Raw genomic sequence first — 11915 nt, 5'->3', positions numbered from 1 at the left:
TTTTAGATTTGTTTTTTTTGTAAACAAAACTTTTGGAAACTAATTTTTTTTCAAGTGTGTTCAAGCAAATAACTGTACTCAATTTATGAAGACTCTGCGTTATAAAAGGAAATTTTTAGTTTCTAGTAAAAGTTAGATTTAAAAAAACAAAACAAAATCTCCATTTCAGTACCCCCCTGACTTCGCGTTGTATGACCATAAACAAACTTATAAACTATCAGTGGAAATAGAATTTTACGATCTGGTAGGTATTGATTCTACCTTTTAAAAAATAAGTGGTTACATCGGTATTCGGTATTGTTACATCCCTATTCATAGTCTACCCGCTTGTCTGTGTCCATTGAACATAAACATGGAATAATCCCGCGCTAAATTTTTATTTATGACGTTAATCGCCAGTTGTGTTTAGGTTATTTTCGGCTTTTCGCATATTTGTGATTAATTATATAGTTATTTATGTGTGCATGCGACAATTACGGTTTGCAATGTAAAAATAGGCAAATTTTATGTTTATCTATTCTCACATTTACTTTTATTGCTGAGATGTAAATAATTTTCAAATTTATCTCAAGATGAGCGACGTACAATCTTTAATTGAAAGGGAAATAGGATTATGTGAGTATATCAATATTAATATACAAAACGGTAATTTTTACTTCCTTTTCTGAAAATCGAAGCGAAATTATTTATAATATGCATTAGCTAAAAACAGTAAAATGACCATATCCAAAAATAATATCAAAGCTATGTACCTGTCGGTTCTTTTAATTGACACATGTTATATGTTGATATTTTTCTCCAGATTTTTAACTCTTAAAATCGTGTATTTTTATTTTAAATGTTTTTTCGACAGCCAATCCGAGGTATTATGACAATGTACTTCAACGCTTGGTAGTATCATGGCATGATGCTTATCATGGAATAGCTCCGTGTTTGTCTGGTCCTGACTTCAATCCCGAACCACCAATATTTGCATGCAGGTTTGCCGAGACTCAAGGATTTGAGCATTTTGTCGCCATTGCCAATGAAGACGGAGGCGTTGCCATACAAGTAAATATTTGAAAATATGATTAATATACACGTTTACACTAATGAATTTTTAAATTATGTCAACCGGTTTAAGTTCAACCGACCTATCGTCAGGACAACTGACTTCAAATTAGTTTTACAATAATTATTTTATTGTATAAAAAAAGATAACCCACTCAATCCATGTCCGCTCTTTAGGTAAAGCATATCACAGGCTCAATACTATAATTAGACATCTCAAAATCACTTGTGTTAGATAATGGCGATCATAACAATGCGTAATAACAATATTAGGAACTATTAAATACTATTCTTGTTGAAGTTATATGTAAATAGGCAATTAAAATATTGCCATTATCTAAAAAACTAGTGATTTTTAGATGTCTATTTGTAGTATTGAGCCCACGATGTGCTATCCATGAAGTCTGCAGGTCTCTTGTCGGCAGCCAACTCCAGTGTGTCCTTCCAAGTTGGCTCCGCATCTCGCAGTTCATACGTGAACTGCCTACAAACTGTCAGCCGTGGTCTAAAGCTTTCGGGGAATTTCAGTTATGGCCCAGCCAGCCATATCACCTCCGCTTTATGACAGTGTTACCAGAGGTTTCTGAGCCTGTTTCTAATTTCAACATTCCGTACAAATTTTATTAACAGGACAATAACTCATTACTGGTTTACATAATTCAGTTTTTTTAGTATACAATTTATATTTTACCACAATGTTAACAATCCACATAATATATTTAAATGGTATGTTTCTTGATGTTAACAATCCACGTAATATATTTAAATGGTCTGTTTCTTGATGTAGTTGTTAGTATCAAGTTAAATACTGCAATTTTTTATTTTTTTTTCAATTGAAAATTTATTTACCGTTACGGATTATTACATTCATTTTACAAAAATAATATACAGTGGTGCCTCGCATAACGAACGCCTCGCACAGCGAACGCTGCACACAACGAACTTCCTTTTCGTTCATTTAACGATTCATACAACGAACTTCGCTTCACACAACGAACTTCGCTTCACACAACGAAGTCGCCCACTTCACACGATCACTGCCGATTTATTGCATCCTTCCGCGCAGGCAGTCGTTAGTCACTGAGCAGTACGCTTAACTTACGCACGTGTCGCAGCAATCGTTCATCATTACAACGAAGATGCTTGTGCCTTCGTGGATTCAGGAAGAAGCAGTAGTTGATGACACAGAAGTGGTGAAGGACATCATCACAGTGGCCCAAAGGTTGGAATTAGAGGTAGAGGAAGAGGATGTAGAGGAGCTTATTGAGGAACACAAAGAAGAGCTGACAACTGAAGAGCTCCAAACACTTCTGGCCCAACAACAGGACAATGCTCAAAGGGAAGCGTCATCTGATAACGAGGAGCAACAATCAAACAATCAACCAATTCCAACTGCTGACATCCAGAACATCCTGGTCAAATGGAAAGCAGTTCAGGAGTTTACCAATGCCCACTATCCGGATTCCGCTGAAGCAAACAGGATCAACGACCTGTACTCCGATACTCTTGTCCGTTATTTCCGGCAGATGTTGAAGAAAAGAGAGAAACAAACGACTTTGGACAGGTTTTTCACTGCACCATCGGCCAAAAAGCGGAAAATGGATGAAGATGTGCAAGATTCGATTATTTCTTAAAATTAAAAAATGTGTGTTTTTTTCATTATGTTTTTAGATGTATCTAAATAAAAATAATAACAAAAAATTTATCTTTTTTTTATGTCATCTTACCATATTTTATGCTACAGAACGAATTATTTTTTTTAACATGTATTGTTATGGGAAAACGCGTTTCACATAACGAACTTTTCGCATAACGAACTTGCTTCTGGAACGAATTAAGTTCGTTGTGTGAGGCACCACTGTATACATTTTTTATTCATACTCTGTTCATAATAATATTTTTTACATCTTTTGAAAAGTTTGTCTGAGTATTTTGTTTAATTTTGTCTGGTAGTTTATTGTATAATTTCAGTCCCTGGTTTATTAGTCTCGACTGTCCTTGTCTTGTTTAAGAAAGTTGTGTATGATATTTTTCCGATATTCTCGTTTTTCTGATATGTCTATGTTTACTACAATGAGGAAGTTCACGATCTTTTTTTTATTTTTTTATTTGTTAATAGAATATTAAACTAAGCCAAATTTTTTATTTTTATATATCATATTATCAGGGCTATGATTTTTTAAAGTTTTGTATATCTGAAATAACTCCGCGTGTGACCTCAGAGGTTGTTCTATGACAGTTCTTCCGATTGGTTCGCTTACAATGACCTTCAAAGCTTTCATATCATTAGATTATTCATATGAACCATTCAAATTAGTGTGTTTTTATTAAAATATTTATTATTATTATTTTTGTAAATTTTTAAGAAATTTTACCGTACAATTTGATGCTCTAATTTTTACCACGCGCAAGAAAACATTTTTTGTCTCCAATTTCCCGTAGGGCTGAGGTTCCTTATTTTTTACAAGTTTAAGTTCTTCATCTACAATTACATCAGTGGCTAATTTATGAATAAATTTTAATGATTCTAATTGAAAAGGTTCAGTTATATTTAATTGCTTAGTTTGTTTAAAAAGTTCTCTAGTTGCTTTTAGATAGGGAAGGTCATATACTAACTTTAATATTTTATTTTGTTGTCTTTGTAGTCTGTTTACGTCATTTTGATATCCTGTTCCCCATAGTAGTTGCATATAACATATTTTAGTTTTTACATAGGCTTCATACATTAGAATTTTTTCCGTTTTTGGAACAAAATTTTTGATTTTTAAAAAAGACTAGATAATGTCGCCACTTAGCTAATTAAATTGCTGATATGAGTTTTCCATGTCAATTGTCCATCTATTGTTAGTCCTAAGTATTTAACATGTTCAATTTCAGTTAGTCGTTCATTATTTATGTGAGCATATATTTTATGTCGTTTTTTTCTAGATTAAAAATGGATAATATTGCATTTTTATTTTCATTAAGTGTAAGTAAGTTTGTGTTTGTCCATTTAATCAACTTGGTAATTGGTATACTGATGATGATCAATAATATGAATGTACAATATTTTGACTGTGCTCAAATGTTTAGGCAGGCTGGATTTCCTTCTTAGGGAGTTATTAAGATCTAAATTTATTGCAATAGAGAGCTATGTTTAAACATAAGCAGAGTGGTGAATGTCGCACAGTGCATAAAGTTGTCACTTAAACCCGCCAATGACAGGTCATAAGCCCTGTAAATGCCTAGACTTCCATATTCTCTTCCCGAAAATGTTTTCCCTCTCTGTTGCATTATATTTCATTTCTCTGTTGTATTTTATTTAGAATACATAAAATAAATACCTGCTTTAGATCACACTAATGTAATATCTGTCAGTGAATTTAACAATTATTGATGCATTTTCAGAACACTTTAATTGTGAATAAAGGCAGCGGAGACCATCCGGCCCTGGAAGGATTCCAATGTCACGAGAATGCTGTGTTTGACCTTGCATGGATGCCGAGGGAAATGAAATTTGTCACTGTTTCAGGTAAACATAGTATTCAAATATTTCATACGAATATACAGGATGCGGAATATCTGTCTCCCTAGTTTTATGTCTTGTGAGACATGAGGATTGGTCGTAGCAGGATAAGGATGGCGTCGATATGTGCTGCTTAGAAGTTTTTGTGTCAGTACTGTTGGTTTCAAGCATGATGTAAAAACAGTGCACTTTAGCCCTAGAAGCGTACGATTGCCAAAATCTGCCCCCGAATGGTCTTAACACTTGAGAACGTTGATGCAGTCAGACGCTCAGTTTTGCCATCGTCTCAACCCTCTGTACGAAGAATTCTCCATTAAGACCTGGGTTTTCATCCGTAACGAATGGTCATCGCACAAAAATTTTCAGAACAAATCAGCATGGAAATTCAGCATATACCCCAAGAAATACTCCAGAGAGTTGTGCGACGCTTCAGAGCTCTCTTGCAGGAGTGTTAAGGCAATGACGGGCACCACTTGAACTTAGTTATGCAGAAAGCAGCCAGTCCACAATTATGATAAAATGAAATATTGATATTATCAGGTGCAGTAAGGCCAATTCTATGTTCTGTTAAAAACAGCCAGACCGTTTCCATACAAAAAAACTGTATTAATCACATTCTGAAAATGGTTTCGATTACGCAGTTTGCAGAAAACACCCACAGCACTAGAAAAATCTTATGGTACTTTAAAAATCATTAAAACTGGTCAAATACATAATTAGATTCTTGTTTGTAATATAAAAAAACCAATGTATCATCATTTGTCCAAGTCTAATACATTCCAACTGTTGCATAGATTTGATTATTCGTTTTACAAAGGTGCTATTATCTTAGTTTCATTTTTATATGGCTGGCTGCTTTCTGCATAACTATGTTCACTTGTGTAATGTTCTTTTCAAAATGTATTATTTTTATAAAGTCCATTTAACAATGGTAGATACATTTCTTTATAAAACACTATAACAATTTAAATAAAATACAACTAAAGAAAATTTTAATAAATTATAAAATTAAACTACTTTAAATTAAATTAATTATTAATTGTTTTCATTATTTTTACTATAATTATTGTTATAGCTAAAAAAACTTATTATTACGGGACTGTTTATAAATTATTAATATTTTAGTTAAATTGTATAAATAACATCTAGGTATTGTGATGAAGAAGTTCCGGGGGCGAAGCACCCACTTGAACTTTCCCATCCACCGACCAGATGAGTCAAGTAAAGCATGAGACCATTAAAACCTTTTGCCAAAGCAAATCCCCTCCATCCCACGTGCCCTATGCACCACATGAATCCTCGAATAAAACACATTTTCTAACTACACATTTGTTTATTATAATATTCTTAAAATATAAACTCCGAATGAGACAAAAAATATGGTAACGATATATCAAAATTGTAAAGCTATAATACGTTCTCTACTTAGATAACACACGGTAGGAACAATAAATAAAAAATGCATGTAAATATATGCTTCCTAATGAGGCGTTACAATGTAGGAACAATATATAAAGCTTATTGCTTTATGAATATCAGAAGTACAAAAATATATTATCTCAAAATGAAATGCGACAAAACCAGTATGTTTTATGAATACTAAAAGTACAAAAATGTATTATTTCAATCTGCATTGGAACCGTGATGAAACTGGATTACTCCTAAAAATCCACGCTGTGAAGAATGGTACAACTTGTTGGTTGTGAAATATCATTTCCTTAGAAACGCAAAACCGAAGCTTTCATCAGAAAGCAATATGGAGATGAACTGCTATCCTCTACATCATCAGTTCCTCTTGGTACTACTGCTTCCGAAAAAAAGTCAAAAAGCTGAACAGATGAAAATCGTGTCCCTGCCTTGATCTTATTGTTGCCCTGTGACATGGTCTAAAAATGCTTTCAGATACTCAATTCTGTAGCGGTTCGACAATGTTAGCTTTGCACATGGTCAGTAAGAACATATTAGGTTATATTACTAATTATATATATACAGATAAAAGGGACCTTGTTTAATACTCCTTGTACTTTGGGAACTACACTGGCTACGTTTTCTACAGAGGGTCGAATACAAACTCTGTTGGCTTATGTATAAGTCACTGCACAACTCTGCCCCAGAATATCTAAGGGGACTATGCATTCCAGATGAACTAGCTGACAGGCGTCTTACGCTTAGATCAGCTACGTCTACGGTGAGAGGAAAAGTTATTATACCTCTACGCAAACAGCGCACTAAATTTAGTGAACGCGCATTTGCAGTCGCAGGCCCTATGGCATGGAATGCTCTCCCAGCAGAGGTGCGAGGCTGTGAAAGTGAAGTGATGTTTCGGAAAAAACTCACTTGTTCTCTAAATTATTTGAATAAATCCGTTGCATGTGACAAAAAAATAAATTGATTTAATTAAATTACAAATTTAAAAGCTTAAATTAAATTAATTTAACAATAGAATCACTATGTAAAGCGCCCTTGAGGTATTTTATTACGAAAATAAAGCTATACAAGTTATCCATAATAATAATAATAATAGCAAGTAATTATTATTTGGGCTCTAGAATAGTCTTTAATGGTTGAGAACAACGCTACTATGTAGCACTTACCGAATTTCCCAGGTTTATCATTTGCAGACTCGGCCAAAATGGCCGCGTCGAACGTTCCGTTCACCCGACCGCCACCCTGCGCTAGACAGCCATAGAATTAAAACGTCACGAGACCCCCTCCGTTTCTCGAGAAACTAAATTTCATAGACAAATGGGGTTGCACGCCCAAAAAAAAAGTGACCAAGTACCTGTCTAGATTTATTCTTCTCGGTATTTTAAATGAAATTTTATTAAAATTAATCTTAATTTTAATAAATTGTATGGATTAAATACATAGTAAATTAAATTTTTGTTTATTTAACGTTCCTCATTATTGGTGTTCGCGTATAATTGGTGAAAGATGTTTAATGCCTTTTTTAAATATTTGATGAATTATATATAAATTGTGATATTTTTAACCATTTTTGAACTGAAAATAAATAAATGCATAAAAACAACATCACATAAAATATCCTATATTGTAGTTTTAAGAAGAAAAAAAAAATTTATTTTACCTCAAATAGCTTTTTATTTATTCACCTACAAAAATAGGGAGATAGCAGTGCCTCATCGTGCATAATACATGTCTGTACGTGTACAACAAAAATAAATGTGTTATTTTTTTCTTTTAATAGAATAGAACATCCTGCCGGATACCGGATAGAACATCTTGCCAGATACCGGATAGAACATTTTGCCGGAAATCAGATAAAACATCCTGCCGGATACCTAATATTCATTAATCTTCGAAAATTTAATAAAATCAACGCAATTATATTAGTTTATTCATATCGAACATGTTTGGGTAAAGGGTAGTAAAGCAAGAAGTAACCTTTATTATAAAAAAAAAACTTTCTTTTAAATAATAACATTCGTACCTAAATGTTCAGTATAAAAACTAGACAAAGAATTTAACCCACAAATAAAAAATGTTTATCAAAATATTTTTTTTATTAAAAATATATTTTCGTGAAAGAAATGAAGCGAAAAAGGTAAAACTACCCAAAACCATTACAATTATTTAATTAATAAACCATATTGATATGCACTCGTTGATCGATAAGTGATCATTAAAAATATAAAAATATTTGAACCCTTTTTTATTTTATGCTCGTTAAAAGTTTTGTTTTTAGCTATAGGAGACATTAGATATCCGGCTATCCGGCTTAGGGGCTTGCTAAATATCCGGTATCTGGCCAAACCACTATCGGCTTCTTCATCACTAATTATCACTTTAGTTCAAGCTAGTAAAAACGTGTAAACCATTTAAACTACATAATTGCTATAATATATAGTAACTTACATTAAGTAAGATTTTTATTATTCGTTATAGGCAGGCAACGTTTGCTGATGCGCGTATATCTGATTCTTCCTTAAAAAAAATCTAAACAAATGATTATTTTTTGCAATTAACACCTTCTCCCATTTGTCATACATTTTTTTAGTAAATTAATTGGGATAAATTTATTCCAGGTGACCATTCAGCGAGATTATGGGATGTGGGTGAAGGTACTGTCAACAAATCGCAGGTATTTTACGGCCATACTAAGTCTGTGAAGACTGTCGCATTTCGACCGGATGATTGTTCTGTGTTTGCTACGGGAGCTCGCGATGGGAAGGTCCTTTTGTGGGACATTAGGGCCAATCTCAGTATCGATTTTGTAGCCAGACCCGATAACTCCATATTCAACTGTCATCCAATCACTGCCAAGACTCCCATATCCGCTTCTAAAAGAACTTCTAGAAGTCTGGAATGTACCCGAGCGAACAGCATCACCGGGTTGATCTTCCAGAACGACGACACTCTCATTTCATGTGCGGATGGGGATGGAAATATAAAGGTTTGGGATCTCAGGAAGAATTATTCTGTATATAAGAAGGACCCTTTGCCTAAACAATCTATACCCTACTGCGGAAGTTCTTCTAAGAATGGCTACACAAATCTCATTTTTGATAAATCTCGTTATGTACTCTTCGCAAACTGCATGGACAATGTCATCTATTCTTTCAATGTTACCACATATAATGTGGTACCTCTACAGAGATATGTGGGACACGAAAATGGTACATTTTACATTAAGTCCAGTTTAAGCCCCGAAGGTAACTATCTACTTAGTGGAAGTAGTGATGAAAAAGCTTACATTTGGAATGTAAAATATTCAGAACCCATTGTGCAACTAGAGGGACATTCTGCGGAGGTAACTTGCGCCTCCTGGTGCCAGACTGGAGACATCAAAATAGTGACCTGCAGCGATGACGCTCGACACAAGATATGGAGAATCGGGAAAGAATGGCCGGACGCAGACGCTAGGCAAGAATCGAGAGGATCCGCTAAATCCTTTCCCCGTTCGGGAAAACTTAGACCGATGCTCGATCAGACTCCTCATTCTGCAAAAAGGAAGTCTTCAGAACCGCTCGTGACATCTTCTAAAAAAAAATGTTTTTTCCAATCCTCCATGACTAGCCCTCGGTCTGGATCTTTGGGAGTGAAAAGGACTTCTAAGAGAAGTCTTATAGACATGTTAAATGGAACTCTTCCCACTGTGAAAGAAGAGAATTCAGAAAACAAACCGAACAATTTAAATGTCGAGGAAGCATTAGAAGCGAATGCATTTGAAGGAGCTTCGACATCTAAAAAGCATTGTCCAAATGATTTGTTAGAAGGTTGTATCAAGCTCGACGCAGGTCTACTTAGTGACGAAGAGAGACCTGGAACATCTTACAGCATTACTAAATACACCGTTATGAGAACACCAACCAAGTCTCCTAAGAAACTAATAATTTCCCCGAGCCCGCGGAAAGCGCTCCGTTGTCTTTCCACCTTTGACTTTCCTAATTATGTGCTGAATGGTGATGCTCCTCACCTCGGATTAATGTCTCCGCCTAAAAAGATTTGTAAGAATATTGACTGGCTTACTAGATTGAGCATCGAGAAGAACGTAAAGCCTGCTAACTCTCCCAATAGCAGTAGTCCACAGAGTGTTCCTGTTCCACAGAGAAGGAACTCTGTTACTAAAACCAGCGATCTCAACAAGACACCTGTGAGGTGTAAAGTAAATACTACACTTATGAATTATTTTTCTAAAAGTACAGAAAAAAATAATTAAAAACCCAGTTTTACCCTGCATTTCTAAAAACCTACCTGGTGAATCCAAAGTGATATGAATGATAAAACTATTTATATATTTAACCCTTAGTGATTGATTGTAATGTAAGGCTCAGTGATATTCGATAAGTTTGAACCGGAGGTTCAATTCTCTATTAAGTGCAGAAATTCTTGCAGTTTCCTACATATGTGTGTAGTTTAGAAGGTATACAAACAGGACTTGATTTAAATTTAAGTCCAAACTCTCGTATTTTAATTAGAATAGAAACATTTTACTCTCTCAACTCCATAATATTCTTATTTATTATAGAAATATAAAAAAGCTGTGAGATGTGAATGCGCTTGTAGTAAATTTAACATGTAATGTAGTTATATTTATTAATTTAATCTTGATTTTAAAGGATATTACTATTAAAATTAAATTAGAAGCTGTATTATTATTTCACTTATTAAAAAAAATCTATGGACATAATTTTGTATGAAACCGTACCCCTTATCTGCAGGTGTATATAAGAAAAAAATGTGCACAATTTTTATTTGTAGACATGTTTCTGGGTGATAATGTATATCCAGAATAATAAGAAAAGTGAATGTTTTAACAATGTTTATTATTATTTTAATGCAGATGTATGTTCAGAAAGTAAATGTGAATAAATAAAGTGATATCTCTATTGGTTTATTGATATTATGTAAAACATAAATCTAGCAATATTTCTCATTCCACTAAACATTGGTTCATTTTCTTGGCTCCCCGAGCCAAATCAGTAAGACTTTACATATGACAAATTTCAAACTATGTATGTTATTAAACAAAAAAATATTTCATATTGTTAGAGGAAGCAAAATGCTATAGATACAGGGAAGATTGAGAAATTTTCAACAGAAAAATTCTACTAAACTCTGACTGTAATACAATTTTGGCAAAGCCTTTCCCGAGATCTTATTGCAAAATTTTGCTAAAATTGTTCTAAATAATTCTAAACATTCTTCCGAATTCTAACAACTTCTTCGTTTATTGCCGCATATTTGTTGTGTTATTTACAATAAAAACTAATAGATTTGATTTTGTTAATGGAGAAACCTAACTGCATTAAAAGGCTATGAATATATCTTATAATATTTTATAAGAAAATATTCATTTCACTTTGTTTTTTACTGACCAAGTAAACTTCATAGGTGGATTTATAAACGTCATATTTAACTAATGGCATCTAGAGACACGTGAAATTAATAATGAAGCGCTATAAAGCGCCATACATTCACCAATTGGATTCTGGAGGAACTCAAAGTTGAACCAGATTTTTAGAAGAAAATCATCTTTAGCGATGAGGCACATTTTAACCTCAATGGTTTTGTTAGTAAGCAGGACTGCCGCATTTGGGCAGCTGAAAATCAAATGCATCCACAAAAAGTCACAGTTTTTGGGCTGTTAAAGTCATTTGACCGTATTTTTTTTTAATGCGGTTGGCCCTAGCGATTACGGCGAATGGTGAACGTTATCGTGACATGATTGCAAACTTTTTATGACCCAAATTACCTCATATGGATGCTAAATATATGCATTTTCAACAAGACAGTGCCATCTGCCGCACAGCTAATCAAACAATGGTTCTATTGCAATTATCTTTCAAAATGGAGATATCAATTGGCCACCAAGATCTTGCGATCGACACCCCTGGAC

General features: G+C 33.9%; 1 protein-coding gene across 1 annotated transcript; it reads left to right on the top strand.

Annotated features, from left to right (window-relative positions):
• Window positions 1-325: 325 nt before the first annotated feature.
• l(2)dtl (WD40 domain-containing protein denticleless) lies at window positions 326-10903 on the top strand. Its single transcript, XM_088241838.1, has 4 exons — window positions 326-615; window positions 854-1050; window positions 4438-4561; window positions 8602-10903. The coding sequence occupies exons 1-4, from the start codon at window positions 573-575 to the stop codon at window positions 10233-10235; spliced, it is 1998 nt and encodes a 665-aa protein (XP_088097964.1). The 5' UTR covers window positions 326-572; the 3' UTR covers window positions 10236-10903.
• Window positions 10904-11915: the final 1012 nt, after the last annotated feature.

The sequence above is a fragment of the Micrasema longulum genome, unplaced genomic scaffold (genome assembly GCF_059751315.1).
Source record: "Micrasema longulum isolate JH-2025_06_02 unplaced genomic scaffold, ASM5975131v1 h1tg003100l, whole genome shotgun sequence".
NCBI classification, from domain to species: Eukaryota; Metazoa; Arthropoda; class Insecta; order Trichoptera; family Brachycentridae; genus Micrasema; species Micrasema longulum.
This window is presented reverse-complemented; position numbering and strand designations above follow the sequence as displayed.